Source organism: Dermacentor andersoni, chromosome 1, assembly GCF_023375885.2.
Source record: "Dermacentor andersoni chromosome 1, qqDerAnde1_hic_scaffold, whole genome shotgun sequence".
Classification (NCBI taxonomy): Eukaryota; Metazoa; Arthropoda; class Arachnida; order Ixodida; family Ixodidae; genus Dermacentor; species Dermacentor andersoni.
In genome coordinates, this window is record NC_092814.1 from 152,714,510 (window position 1) to 152,729,582 (window position 15,073).

The window sequence follows — 15,073 nt, forward strand, 5'->3', positions numbered from 1 at the left end:
TCCATTAATTTGGCCAATTGGCTGCCTCTTCAAAACATTCCGTGGGGGGCTTCACGAAGATATATATACTGCATCCATCAGATAAATCCTCTCATCTTCAAAGGACCATGTAATGTGGACATTTTCTATGAGAACGCTCGCGTCCTTCGTACTAAAGTCCGTGAAATAAACTCCAAAGTTTTTTTCTTCCTGCTTTCCTATAATTCTAATTACCGAATTGATTGGTGCTGTCGGGCTCCTTGAAGTATGTTCCGCCCACGGATATTGCAACCATACAGGAATCTGTGTAAAAATCAGCCTAGAACGTACCGAGAAATAACTAATTGGATCCCCTTATGTGCCACCGAATGTACCTCCACAGTAATTTTTCATGAAGTCATTGCATCAATTGAATTTGTAATATCTTCCCACAGTAAATGCAGCCGACTTACCCTCAGCGAGTTTAACACATCGGGTGCATGCATACATCTTTTGACAGCAACCACTACGTAGAGAACAAATGCGCCTCTGAGCAGCAGCTGATAGTTCCAAATAATTCCGGAATCGCTCCAGTAAACGCGGAGAATCTTTTCGCCTGCTGGACTCAACTGGTGTAGAAGTCTCTGAGGTTGTACACTGTTTAGATGCTAGTTTTTCTTCAATATATAAGACTTCTGATATAAACGATAGTACCTGTCAGCAGCAGGCTTCTGTTACGAAGGCTAGTACAGTGTTGTTCGATGAGAAGCTCTTAAATTAATGCATCCGACGTTTAAAACCCTAACCGGTGGTCTGGTGGTCCAGATGTAATTCCCTCGGCCATTTTAAAATCTTACGGGAACATATTTGCGCCAGGCATATTACACCTTTATATACTACCTATCTAAATTTTTCCACCTTTCCATGTATTTGGGAAAATGCTTGTGTTTCTCTATATTTAAGTCTGCTTCCAAAACAAATTTCTCGAACTACAGTTCGATTTAACTACTCAATGCGCATCCAATATTTTTTAGCTTGCCCTTCAGACCATAGTGTCTTCGAGTGTAAAGAGCTTGTTAACTCCAAACCAACACGGATTTCTCTATGGTCGCTCAATAGTAACCAATCTTGCGAGCTTAATGACACAGATATCTGCGCCAGTATTCCAGAGGGGAGAAGTGGATCCCGTGTGCTGCGACCTCAGCAAAGATTTTAATGTAGTCAGCTATCCAATGCTCCTTGTAAAGCTTATGCATCATGGAAGCGATGATTCAATTGTTGCTCTCCTTCGCAGTTATCTTCTGGAGAGGTCCCCCTATGTTAGCACCAACCAACAGTAATCTTTTGTGTACAAGACCACTAGCGGTGTCCCTCAAGGATCGGTATTAGGGCCACTCCTGTTCTTGGTATTTGTCAACCATGCTTCTTCCCTTATACGGAAGTCGATCATCCTTTCTGCAATATGGTTATGACATCAAGATTTTCAAAGATATTCACACAAATCATGATTATCTAATTGATCAGTCTGGCCTGTTGTCGTTTGCAGAATGGTGCTAAAATAAGGGTCCCAACCTCAGCGCTTCTAAGAGTAAAATAATGACCTTTACTCGCAAAACCGAATATATTCTGTTTCTTTATTCTGTGAACTCTTGTCCCCTGAGTAGGGTTTCTGAGATCACGGTGAACTCTTTAATGCTTCGTTAAGCTTTTCATCTCGTACTGAACGCATTGCTATGCGTGGTCTGCGCCCCCTGATTTCTGTTTGCCGCCTCCCACGTGAATTCAAAGCTGCCACTCCTTTCCTAATGCGTTATCAGGCTGTATGTCTTCCTCAATTTAAATTCGCGTCGGTGGTGCGGAATGGAACTTCCAAATCCCATAGTGATAGACTAGAAAGAGTTCAGGAAAAAATCGCAGCAATTTCCCGCCATCGTTTTTGCACTGGCATTTGTCAGTCTTGTAGCGCTTGGACTTTACGCTCACTACCATCCCTTACCTGCCGACGTATTCACGCAGGCGTTCTGTTTATGTATAAACTCTGTTACGGAAACCTGAACTGCGCTGAGCCACTTAATCATGTCGCTCTTCGGTTTCCTCAGAAAGCCACCAGAGAGCACCGACCATTCTTCGTTCCTGCTTGTCGCAGCAAACATTCCGCGGTGCAGAGAATTCAAAATATGTGTAATACCTATTTTCCTGACCTTCATATTTTCCATTAGTCGTTTCCGTTGTTCTGTTCACAGATTCGAGTCCATGTGCTAGTTTTTCTCAGTATACGTACGTGCTCTCTTTTACCATGTCATTTAGTACATTTTCAGCTTGCTTGGCGCCCACCATGGCTGCTTAGTGGCTTTGGTGTTGCGCTGCGAAGAGGTCGCGGGATCAAATCCCGGCTGCGGGGGCCACATTTCGATGGAAGCGAAATGCAGTAACACCCGTGTACTTAGATTAAGGTGCACGTTAAAGAACCCCGAGTGGTCAAAATTTATCCGGAGGCCCCCAACACGGCTTGCCTCGTAATAACATCGTTGTTCTGGCACGTAAAACCACATAATTCTTTAAGCTTGCCTGGCGATATGTCTAATGTTTCAGAGGATTTTTCTTTTTTTATTCACGTACATTTAATGTTCTTGGTCCATTGAATTTACGTGTGCTTTACATGAATCGTTTCCTCTTTCTTTACTCAATTTTCCTCCCATTTGTACCCTCCCAGCTGCACAGTTGTTCTTTTTTTTTTCATTCTACTTGATTACTAATCTTCGGCTCGTTTTCGGCTTATCTTACCTTTGTCGATAGATAAGAGCTTGTTTTATCAACTTTCCGTGTCCTTTGTCATGTGCCAATATTATACCTAAATGGCTTTTCTGTACATGCATATTTTCCTTTTGCCTTTGTATCCTTCTTTTAAGTATTGCATTACCATTTCTTTAGATTACCTGTGCGCCAATACTAAAACCTCATGCTTTTTTTTCTGGGTACATAATCTAATGGCTGGATTGATTATTTTTATTGACTCTCACTCATTGTTCGCGTTTTTCTCTGTATTTCTGTTGTGAATTCAACTTGGCCTTTGCTGACTGGCAACTGTTGCTTTTCATAAGTGTCGTTTTCTGTTTCACGTGCTTTTTTTTCTTGTATTTATGTATCTATTTTTAATTGTTCTTTTACCGTACGCCAGCACTAAGATATTAGAGTTGTTCCTGGGCACTCCAATTAAAGAATTGCTTGATTATTATTATTATTATTATTATTATTATTATTATTATTATTATTATTATTATTCCAAATAACCTTGACAGATACGGAAACTAGGATGTTGTACGATTGCTTTTTCAAATGAAATAAATGTGAAAAACAATCACGAAGGAAGATTTCATGTTACCATGATAGTTGGTCGATACGCGCTACTATTCTAGCTTTGTTGCCGTACGAATCTGTTATGAGAGTACGTTGTAGTTCAGTGAAAATATTTCGTAAATTGTAATCAGCCGTCCAAGTTCCTTACTGCCACTACACATTATATATGATAAATTGCATCGTACCGAACTTCATTTGAACATTATGAGGAAAAGTTATGATGTTCAGCAGTTATGAAACGACACCATTTTAATGTTGTGAGCTTGGTGTAATCAAAAACTGCACAGAAGCAAGAAATCGACAGAACATCCATTTAGGCTCTATTTTTTATGTGAACAACCGAATGTTCCTGTGCTTTATTTGCTGGAGCACTGCCATAGGTATGTCAGAAATAGGAAGTGTATAGGCTGCTTCAATACGATTAAGCGATTGAGTTGCTACGTTTTATGTTTACCTTGTTATCGGACGCCTACAAGGCCGTTAACAAAGATTTGCCCATTATGCATAAAAATGTAACCGTTAAAGTCATACTGCTCATTTAAATAATTATGGATAATAAAACATTAGTGCCTATTCCAAAGCTAAAGTGGGTTTACCGGACAACCTACAAAATGAATTAGCCTAGTACTTATGACACGAGTTTATATAAGGGACTCAAGTAAACTGCCTCGTTATAGTCCTTAATTGTAAATAAATGCAATGTAACCACAATGAATATGGAAACTGGCAAAATTATAGGGATGAAGAATACACAACGTGTAAGCTCATTATTTGTACCTACACCTGTTTTCTGTCATCGTGACGTCATGCATATATTGCGTTTCGTTAAAAAAGATATTTCCCTGGCTGGCGTAGCTTCATGGAAGCGAAGTCGACGCGACATCAGGGCATTTTATTTGTTCATTGTCATGACGTCGTTCGTTTATCGAATGAATGCTTTAAGAAGCTCATCGTTCTTCTAGTCTCTTTATATTCATTCTCATGGTTTCTCCAACAGGGGCTAAAGAGCTGGAGAAAGATTGGCACCAGAACTGGCCACAAGAAATGCAAAAGGAGTTGACTCCACACTTCGCCTGGAGCAGGAACTTTCGCACTACAAAGGATTTCCCACTCTGACAGCACAAAGCCCGCAGTTTCCTCCTGTGAGTGGCCTTACCGCGAGCCCACTCGGCGTTTCCACTCTGGACTCCGAACTGCCAAAGCTAGCAACCTGCACGCCGCTGTAGCAGCCTCGTTGCGTTTGCCCAGTTTCTGAAGAGCGTGAAATGGTTGTAGTCTTTAGTGGTTTCAACTCATCACCGCCTATTCTGTCAGAAGTCCGGGCCTTAAGACCAAGATCTCAAGGTGGCAACGTGACATATGGGAGTTAGGATGAATTTTATTTTCATGGTTCCCGCCGTTGCGCCATATGTGAAGAAATGGAAGAACCTCAATATGTGAGTGTCGTTATTGTACCGCCATGCGTGCAGTGTCACATCAGGCTTCTATGAGCAAAATAGTCTTTCGCACTTCTCTACTATTTCACCCGCTCTAAAATGAAAAAAATGCTCGTAAAAGCAGTCGACGGTTCAAGATATATATAAAAAAAAACTAACATCACTGACCACGAATTGACCTGGTTTTACGAAAATTACTGTTTATTTTAAACAGCGCCAAAAAACACGGACAAGGAAGGGCACGGGACGAGTACCCTTTCTTGTCCGTGCTTTTTTCTTTTTTTGGCTTCGTTTAAATTGTGTCATCTGCACCAAATAGCTCGTGCCCAAACCCTCATGAGAAAATTATTTACTTGCAATGCTGCGAATTTTGCACCTGAACGTGAATATTCACAGTATAATATTGGGTTAGGATACTTGATTCGGCCAAAGATAGAAAAGAAAGGAAGAGTCAGTTAAGTGACGCTCTCTGTGGTAAGGCATGATTAATTTCCAAGTGTTTGGGCAGCATGTCTGCTTTGTAGGTACTTTGAACTCTCCTTGTCACGTTCTTTCTTTTATTTCTTGCCAGAATTCATGACGCATAAAAGATGGGCATTGAATAAAAGTGCACAAGACGGAAGCGCGCAGCTCAAGGCAAAGCTGAAAGCGCTACTTTATCGTTTGACCTCACTCAAGACGTGCCTGACATTTCTGAACAGTTCTCTTTCGTGAGGCCAAGAAAGGTGCGCGGATAGATAAGATGACCGGCATAATCCTTGCTACGCCTTTCACAGCTTCCTTTCGTCAGAGTACAGCGCCATAACGTCTGAAGAACGATGCTGAGACCATAAACGCAAAACAGAGGCCTCGTTGATTTGTACACGAGCTTGCTTTTCTTATTTTTTAGCAAAACCAAGCATGCAAGAAAGAAAAATGGCACTCGGCTTTGATGGTTGCGTAAGCAGACAGTGCTGGCGTCACACTTTGCACCTGTAGTGAAAGCCGTGGCGCTTGTTGCATGATCGCAGAAACGTCATGGCACATGTACTGGTGCCACGCAACAGCTGATGGTTTGCGATGAGGTCATGAACGAAAAGCAAAAGTGGCTTTTCGTTCTTGCCCTCAAGGCTAGAATCAGCACATTACGAGGAACACACGACGAAGGAATTTTATTCATTGGGCATAAAATTGCAGATACTGCATACACAACAAAAAGAATAGAAACTGATAACTTTTTTGTGTGATTTGCAGTGACCGCAAAACAAATGATTTGAATGTACTTTATTTCAACTGCTTACTCAAAATGCTTGCTGACTTGGATAAAATTGACAGATTAAGAACGACACGTCATGTTGGCTCAACCCACCTGTCGTAAAGTTCGTACCCCCTGTAGTTCGATTGACGAAAAAAAAGACAAGAAAAAAACACACAGGTGGAGAAAACAAAGGCGTAAAAAAGCGAGGTTTGCATCAGAGCAGATGTGACGAGCACGCGGTAGTACGAACGCACCCAGAAACGTAACACAGTAGAACAAAAAACAAATTACCTATGAAACGCAACAACCAACGACCCCCAGGCTTACCACGCCACAAACCGGCCCCTGGTCCCAAGAGCCCCAAAGAGCCCAAATGGAAGGTCGCCAGCAGAACCATATTATCCGTTTATCCAGCCGCAAATTAACAACAACAACAATAACAAAAATAACAACTCAAGCAACCAAGTGCATTGCCAAGGGTGTAGTCACAAGCCCTGGATAGTCTCTGGTCACAAACCATTCATTTCGCTGAACAGGCACTTTGAGAAGCTACAGCCTCGAAAGCAAAAGTTGACACGCTCAAGAGGAGTACGGCCGCTCTGTAGCGTGCCGTGCGAATGACCTTCTCATGTGCTTTCGTCAATCACTTTTCTCAGTTCCAGTTGCTGACGTTTGCAGGAAGGTCACGGCGGATCCGATAATATGTTCAGGCGCGGTACGTGGTGACGGCTACGTGCTACTGCACATGCGCAAAAATGACTAGTCGGTGCCGGCATAAAAACACGTACTGCACCGGAACATGATGCACGATCTGCTGTAGCTCTCCTGCGCCAACCAAGAGCTAGATGTTGGCGTGTCGCTCCATGTCTTGAGAATACATCTTGGTGATTACTGGCCAGTCAGTCCTATTTGAATGTTACCTCATACTCGTAACACTCGGTCTCTTAAACAGACGCATTTGCCAACCGGTCATACAAATTAAAAAAAATTGTCCAGAGATAGAACTCACAATCTTTAATTTACAAAGAGCTCACTAATTAACAGAACCGGGCAATACGCAGTAGCACAAACAAGACACAACATGTTACTATTACATAGTCAATTTAACCCACGCATTAAGCATTCTGTATTTCAGTTTTTTGTACTCGTGCCATTCAGATATTTTTCTTTTAGTTAAATCTCTACTAAAGCACGTCTTGATATTGGCGTGCAGCTAGTGCCACCCATCTGGTTACAAACGCGTACAGCTGTCACACACTCCGTAGTTATCTGGCTGAAAGATGAGGCATTATTCTTGCACAAAAAGTCAGCACTCGTAATACATCTACACTTACGTTGCCGCATTTGACCACGCAATTGCACTTGCTAGCACTCCCTCCCAGTGGCGTCAAAGCTGACAAGAAGACGATGTGCGCTACAGTATTCGCGTCCCAAAATGGTGTTCCGAGCTAACTGCGATAGCCTCAAAACAAGGAGCTAAATAAATGAAATTGTCAACAAGGCAACTGATGACTCAATGTGACTGCCTCTACGGAAAAGGTTCCTTTAAACTGAACGGAAGAGTAAAGCATTAACGCTGCGTCATTTTGTCTCCTGATACGAAGAATCGAAGACGCAAGCTGTGGTCGTGAGGACGGCCACGAGCTTGGTCGCTTCGGCCTCAAGGCCTGTCATAGCTCGCGATGCGGAGGTGGCCTGGCAGAAACGAGATATGCAGCGCACACTCGGACCAGAGGAGATCTAGGTACTGTGACTTTCACATTCCCAAAGAAAAGAAAGCAATGCAATTGAAGCCGTCGACATTCACGTGTGAGGCGCATTGAGAACGAAGCTTAAATATGCAAGATGGCGCGGCATGAACCAGACGCGACGAGGAATGTGTCTGCTGTGCCAGAGTTGCCACAGAACGAAAAGAGAACAGCAGAAGACGTGACGCACAGCGCGTGCACAGGGTGGTCTCGCACGGCGCGCCTGGCCGGCGGCGCAGCTTGCTTCGCGGCATTTGTGCAGCGGGCGAGTTTAGCAGCATTGCAACTGAGCTTTGTCACGGCTCAGTGTTCCGTAACGCTTCTGAATCTGCCGGTTCAATGGGGCGACCTTCATTGCCGACAGGCGGCCGTGTGTCACCTCCCTACAAACACGACGTAGGCGTGGTTGAAGATGCTTTCTGCCTCCTCCGGCGACAACAGAGGCCAAAATCAGTTGTGAATTTTTTTTTTGGGCTTCCAGGAGACACGTACGATGGCCTTGCGTTCACTATGGGATTTTGGCCACCGCTATAGTCCATCGATTGGCGGGGATACCGCGGCAATTCTCCTCACGGGGCTTTCAGCGAACGTTTGGAAGAGCGAATTGCAAACGGTTATGAGCGACACCGGCGCCGCTCAGAAGACCCTTTGCATAGCGACAAAGAAAAAAAGGAATGAACACTTAAGAGAGACGGCGCCCTCTACTTGCTGGGCGGCACGCGTCTTAGCACAAGCTACGCCACCGCGCTGTCGAATGTGACTCAAGACTCGAATGCTCAGAGGGTAAGAAAAATTTAAAAGAAAACTCCGAAGCACGTCCAGGGGCTTACCGCAGGCAAGCCACGGCAGCTCCCGGTCAGAGAGAGGCTTCGCCGTGGTGAGGCAACGTCACAGTTGCGCTCGGCATTCCAAACTTGGAAGAGAACAGAAATGAGAACCAAGGCAGCGATGAGGGTACCCTCATGACCACAGCTCGAAACTAGTAGCTGACTCTACGGAGGAAGATGGACCTCGAGCACATGGCCGCGAAGCCAGCCACTGAAATACTGCTCTCGGGTTGGCGACCCGGCGGCTTCTGGAGGTTGTCCAGGTGCCGCCGCGTCACTGGCAGCTAATGTTGAGTACAGTACCTGAGCAATCGTCACTTCTCCGGGTGCCAGAGTGCAACAGAAAAATGCGAGAGAGAATGGCTAAGCGAGGACCCCGGTAGAGCAGACTTGCAACGAGAAAAAAAAATCGAATGTGCTTCTACGGAGCACGCGCAGGAGCAGACACCGACTGCCGGGCAGCTCTCATTGGCTTGTGGGGCTAGTTTTTGAACTTGAACCACTTTGAATCACTACGCGGACGAAAGGGTGAGTCCTTTCCAAGAGAACCGAAGGAAAAGAGGGCGCTCGCCTCCCGTGGTGGCGGCGGAAAAGCAGCAGGCATACCAAGGGAGCAGCGAAAGCAGAATGTTGCCACCTCTTGGGTGGGGGTCTAGTCCTCTCCGCATACCCGTCAGGTATGGGAGTTGGATGGGGGGAGGGCGTCAAAGAACACGCGTCACTTTTTATTGAGTAAGCACTCTCAAAACAGGACTGAAACAGGCTTGCTTCCTGCACTCTCACACGGTACACATATACTTATTATAGTATAGAATTATGTATATATTTATAGTCTCACCTTCTCCGCGTAACCTACAGCGAAAGGGGCGGCCCCTTCGACGCGTCCCATCGGTTCGTTACCGCGATGCACGGGGAGCCGAGCCCTCCGCGCTCCACCCACGGAATTCCCGGCGCTGCCCTGGACCCGCGAGCGCGCCCAAACTTTGCCTTTTGTGTTGTTGCTGTTCGCTGTTGTGTCTTTGGTTCCTTTTCCTTGTTGTTTTGTTCGTACCTCTCCCGAGGCGGGATCGCCCTTCGACGACGAGGGGCGGCGTTCTCGGCGCGCTACGAGGGCGTTCGGAAAGAACCGTGCTTTTAAAAAACGAAAAATTTACCCTCCCCTTTTCCCTATGTAGTATATAATACATCACTTTGGGGTCTCCTCGTCGCTCTTCCACCACCCCAGACAAACATGAACCAGGTTGGCAGAGAAGCGCTGGTGCAAGATATCGTGTGTCTACCCGACTAGGCTATCTTGGCGGAAACGAAAGGAGAACTTGTTGCCTCGATCCGGCCCGCGAGCGGCTCCCCGACGCCCCTTCGACGCTGTTGTCCTTGTGCCTCGGCCGTTGCCACACATACATACTTATATGTGCTTATATATACATACATATACGCTTATATATGTACATATATATAAATATACGCAACTATACGGATATATATGTGTACATATAACGCGGACCAAAATGTCCCAAGGAGCTTGTCTCTCTTTTTTTTTTTTTTTTGCGTCATCCCTCTCTCGTCCCGGTGTGTATCTGTGTGCGCTGCTGCAGCGGGCGCACGCGCCCTCTCTCGGGTGTTGGTGTCCTCCTCCTCGTCTCGGGGTGTAAGGAGGGCCGGCGGGAGGGTGGTGTCGGACGCTGGCAGCGGGTGGCCCGCGAAGTGAACAGCCTCGGCAACATCACCACCAACAGCAACAGTGGAAAAAGAAGGCGGGGAGGCCCCTTGCGGAGAAAGCAAAAAGGTTGCATACCTTCCCGACCAGCGCAAAAAGGGGGAGAAACACATTCACGAGTCCTTAGTCCGCGGCCCAAGGGGCGGCAGGAGTATCACGAAATGCAAGGGAAGGGAAATCAACATGCAACTTGGCTGCTGTCGAGTGAGCAGGCCTCCAGTTCGGGTCGGCCGCGCGGGAGGCACCAGCGGCCTCGGCTGAGCCGCCGCCGCTCAGTAGAGTCCGCAGCCGCGCAGGTTGTTGGCAATGATGACATCCGTGACCGCGTCGAACACAAACTGGATGTTGGTCGTGTCCGTGGCACAGGTCATGTGGCAGTAGATCTCCTTGGTGGTGGATTTGTTCTTGGCTTCGAACTGCGCCTGGATGTAGGCGGCCGCCTCCCCGTACTCCTGGGCACCTGCACACACACGCGTTGGCCCACGGTGAAACTCGGCCCTCCCTTACGTCGGTATTTCGGCGCACGCACGACGCCGTGCGCTGAAGATAAACGGGACTCGATGGTGTCCCATCCGAGCCCCTCAAGAGCGCGCAAAGCAAGACGTAGGCTGAACGGTCAGTTTTGGACTTTCAGTTCAGAAACATTACGCAGCCCCGCTGTATACATGCCATACAGCCAAACTGCCTCGATCGATCTCGCTGATCTTAGAGCCGTCCAATTTAATTAGCGGTCTTGCAACAACTAGCCCGTCTTCTAGCTTTCTTTAAAAGCTACTCAGAGCACAGCGAGTTCGCGAAGTATATATTCAGCATATATTCAACTTCAAGAAAGCATTTGATTGTGTACGCCACATTAAATTAGTTGCAAAACTAGAAGCTGGATCACCCGCCGTGGTTGCTTTGTGGCTATAGTGCTGGGCTGCTAATCACGAGGTCGCGGGATCGAATCTCGGCCATGGCGGCCGCATTTCGATGGGGGCGAAAACACCTGTGTACTTAGATTTAGGTGCACGTTAAGGAACCCCAGGTGTTCCAAATTTCCGGATTCCCCCACTACAGCATGCCTCAGATTCAGATCGTGGTTTTGGCACGTAAAGCCACATAATTTAATTTTAATTTAGGAAGCTGCGATCGGGGATTGTCAGATAACTGCAGAGATCAAAAACTTTTTATCGCATCGAACACAGTATGTTATAGTTGACAGCACTCCTTCCCGGCCTGTAGCTGGTCACCTCGGGTGTTCCTCAAGGGTCAGTGTTGGGCCGATTGCTATTTTTAATATTTATTTACGACATTACTGCCAACATAGAATGTGATATTAAGCTTTTAGCGGATAACTGTATTATTTATAAAGAAATTGTGAGTTACACAGACCACTTATTACTAAACAGAGCACTCGACTTGTAGTCCAATTGGTGCAAAGAATGGCAAATGCAAATTAACACTATTAAATCTGTATGCATCTCCTTCGGAACAAAAAAGAAGCCCTCAGAATTTTCTTATGCTCTCGGTGGAACTTTCCTGAATAAAGTAAATCACCACAAATACCTAGGTTTGATATTCACTTCCGTCCTTTCATGGAACTTGCAAATTGATAATATTACCTCAGTCGCATTACGCAATTCTTTTTTTCTTTGCCTTGCACCAAAGCACACCAGACTACTAGTCTATACAGCTTTTGTTCCCTCCGTCTCAGGATACGCTAACATCATATGGTTTCCACGCACATCATATAACATATCAAGACTAGAAAAGGTGCAAAGGAAAGTTGTGCGGTTCATCTTTAATTAGTACAGGCCCTATGACTCCCCTACAAACCTCTTAGCTGATGCAGGTCTTAAAACACTATCTGTTAGGGCCAGACAAGCCCGATTAAAATTAATCTACCAAGTAATGCACGACAGTTTTAAGATTGACCGAGCTAAGCACGTCACTTTGTCTAAATCTCGTCAATCGCGAAAAAAATACCAATGTACATTAAATCAGTACAGTGTTCACATTGATACGTTCAAGTTGTCACTTTTCCCACGTGCGGTCAAAGAATGGAATCTTCTCAACTCGGAGATAGTTTCCCCTCCGTTACTTTCATCGTTCATAAACCTACTAGAGACATCAAACACAGAAGACGCCACTTGACACACCCGCTTATCTTCACTAAAATACGTGTGTTTCCTGCGCATAAAATTTCTGCATTTCAAGCCCTTAAGTGCGATCACTTCTCTGCTGTTATCTGTAAAACTTCTGTTATTCGGTCATTTTCGCTATTTTTATATACATTTTAGTAATGCTATATTTGTTATTGAGTGGTTTTATACTAACCAAAAGTAATGAATTTCACTTTTGCAATAATTAAAGTCAATTTTCTTCTTCTTTTCTTTACTGTACCATCCAGCATGAGCTGTTTGTTTCCTTTGTAAAACTGTCTAATACAATGCCCACCTGCTTTGGTCTCACTGAGACTGGCAGTATCGCAAAAAAAAATAATAAAATAAATAATATTGCTCACAAAATCCTTTTTTTAGCGTTATGGCCGTGTATGATTAGCGCACCGACTACACTGGAAGACTGGAAGAAAAATCCAGTGTTAGATCGTCTGGACTCGAGATTCTCGGTGACAGAGGAGCTTTGACCGTGGCCAGGTGCGTCGGTCGGTCAGAAAGCGACACGCGCATTGGTGCGGTTTCTCAACTCGACAGACCTCAGTCACCGACTGTAGTAGCTATCATCACTATACTTTTGCTCCTTTTTCCTATTCCCAAGTGCAGAGTAGCAGGCTAGATGTCAATAATTCAGGCCAAGCTATCTGCTTTTCCTGTGAATAAAATCTCTCTCTCTCTTTCTTCATGGACGCCTACGGATGAAGTGGCACCTCTAGCGTTCTCACTTTATTTCTTTTGATCCCTTAATGTCCTTCCCCGTGCGTAGGATGGGAACCGGACGCCCATCTAGTTGACCTCCCTGCCTTTCCTTTCTCTCTGTCTCTTTAATGTGGAAGGTAAGATAGCTACCTTAGTAAAATTGGAATTCGAAAACCATCTGCCAAGCACAGCAGTTTATACAAGTACTTTAATCTAACGTCATTTTGTCGCCAACACCAAGCCATACTTCACAGACAACCCACCTGATGAGCATCGACTGGGTGCAGCACAAAATACACGAGCACATTGTTGAGTGCCATAGAGTGAGCTTTATGATGGAAACACGCAATCGTGCGACAGGTAGCCTCCTTCTGTGCCAGTCAGGACGCGGTGTGGCGGTGAAAGCGAGAGAAGAGAGCGATGGTGCTCGGTCGGCTGCCAGTACCCGTTGTCGGCAAATATTTTTCGTTTGCGTCAAGAATGCAGGGCATTATGTTGTGCTGTCACCATCAGCATTCGTTCATGCTTTGCGTAGCAGCCCATAATGTAAAATCAATTCTATACCTCAAAATACCTCGAACTATTACATCCAGGACATGCGAGGCATGATATGAGCGAAATGTATTTTCAATCGTCATCTGATAGGCTCCCGCATGATGGCATATTGCGGCGATACAGCTATCAAGCTGTCGATTTCCTCAGAAGGAAAAATGTATCATAACAAACTGATCGAAACAACAAAGATTTCCGCTGAAGGGGTACCAGCAGACAAGAGAACTGCAGCGCTCTCTCTTACTGCGTTCGATTTTTCCCCATCTGCAATTCGTCGTTACCGGCAACGTACGAAGCTATGTGTGGAAGCTCACGACAGTTCCGTGACGGTGCTTCAGTAGAAGGAGGCCATGCAAAGGTAAGCCGAGCCCGGCGCTTATCGACCCGAAACAGGTAAATGAAAGCCACGCTGCCTTCAGTGAACACCTTGTAAACAGTCGTCAAAACGCGGTTATGCGAGCATGCTTTTTGTATTCACCGTTTTGCTTAAGTTAGCGCAGGATTATTTACACGAATCGCAGAAGTAAGTGGCCTAGCCGGTTTTGAGATCGTGCGTGTCTGTGACCGAGATATCTCTGAGTACTGAACTATTTTTTGTTCATTAAAGCCCACAATTTCTTTTCGTGGGTGACAAACATCTCTCTGCTATGACGCAAGCGCTGCATACAAGTCGCACGTAGTTAAATCACTGGTTTATGCACCTGTCCATATTTTCTTCAAAGAGGTCAGCCCATTGCTTCTTCCTCCTTTATTTGGAAAAGATAGTACTGCTTTTGGCACTAGCATTGCCACGTGGTTCTAATATTTTCCGTTGCATAAACCGGTACGTTTGACGATAGAAACATGGGCTCGTATTTATAGAACTTCTATGCGTAAGTGGCCGTCCGCGATTGGGTATCACCGCATTGATGGTCTCGTAACGCCGACCGCAATCATGAGTGGCGGGCTCAGAAACACTGGCGAATGAGGAAACATTCTTGCATAGATAAATTTTGTGGATAGGAGCTCTGGTCACTTATGTGCAGGACTTTTGTAAATTACTTGCGATACATTGATCGTTTAAATTTCTTACAACGCTATTTCATCGAGCCCACTGTCCTTCTCTGAGGGTTAATTTACCTCCTGTACAGGAAGTAAAATATGCGGAAACACCCGCATTTATGACACTACTTCGACATCCGGGCAGATGAATTTGTTCCAACAAGTCGCATCTGATTTCCCCGATGGATCTTACGTAGGTGTCTCATTATTCATCTTTGGCTCAGAAGCCACTGCGTTAAGAAGACAAGCTGATGTTCTTTGCCTACTTCCGATATTGCTGGCACATTTGTTCACGTGGATGCCTGATAAGGTCAGGTGTTTTCTTATCTCCCGTAATGTTCA

General features: G+C 45.4%; 2 protein-coding genes across 5 annotated transcripts in view; one reads left to right on the forward strand and one right to left on the reverse strand.

Annotated features, from left to right (window-relative positions):
- Nucleotides 1–5,423, forward strand: part of LOC126546228 (alcohol dehydrogenase [acceptor]-like) — a 73,962-nt gene extending 68,539 nt beyond the window's left edge. For 2 of the 4 annotated variants that reach the window (XM_055062167.2, XM_050194380.3), the window contains exon 13: nucleotides 4,313–4,400. Coding sequence is in view for 2 of the 4 variants with exons in the window: in XM_055062170.1 (XP_054918145.1) it covers nucleotides 4,313–4,431 (119 nt within the window). In the remaining 2 variants the exon portion in view is untranslated. Of the gene's footprint in view, nucleotides 1–4,312 lie in introns of all 4 variants that reach the window. The other 2 variants (XM_055062170.1, XM_055062169.1) reach the window with 2 other exon arrangements.
- Nucleotides 5,424–5,886: 463 nt separating this feature from the next.
- Galphao (G protein alpha o subunit) overlaps nucleotides 5,887–15,073 on the reverse strand; it is a 151,252-nt gene continuing 142,065 nt past the window's right edge. Inside the window, exon 8 of the mRNA XM_050194390.3 lies at nucleotides 5,887–10,740. Within this exon, the coding sequence (XP_050050347.1) occupies nucleotides 10,553–10,740 (188 nt within the window). The 3' untranslated portion in view covers nucleotides 5,887–10,552. The remainder of the gene's footprint in view (nucleotides 10,741–15,073) is intronic.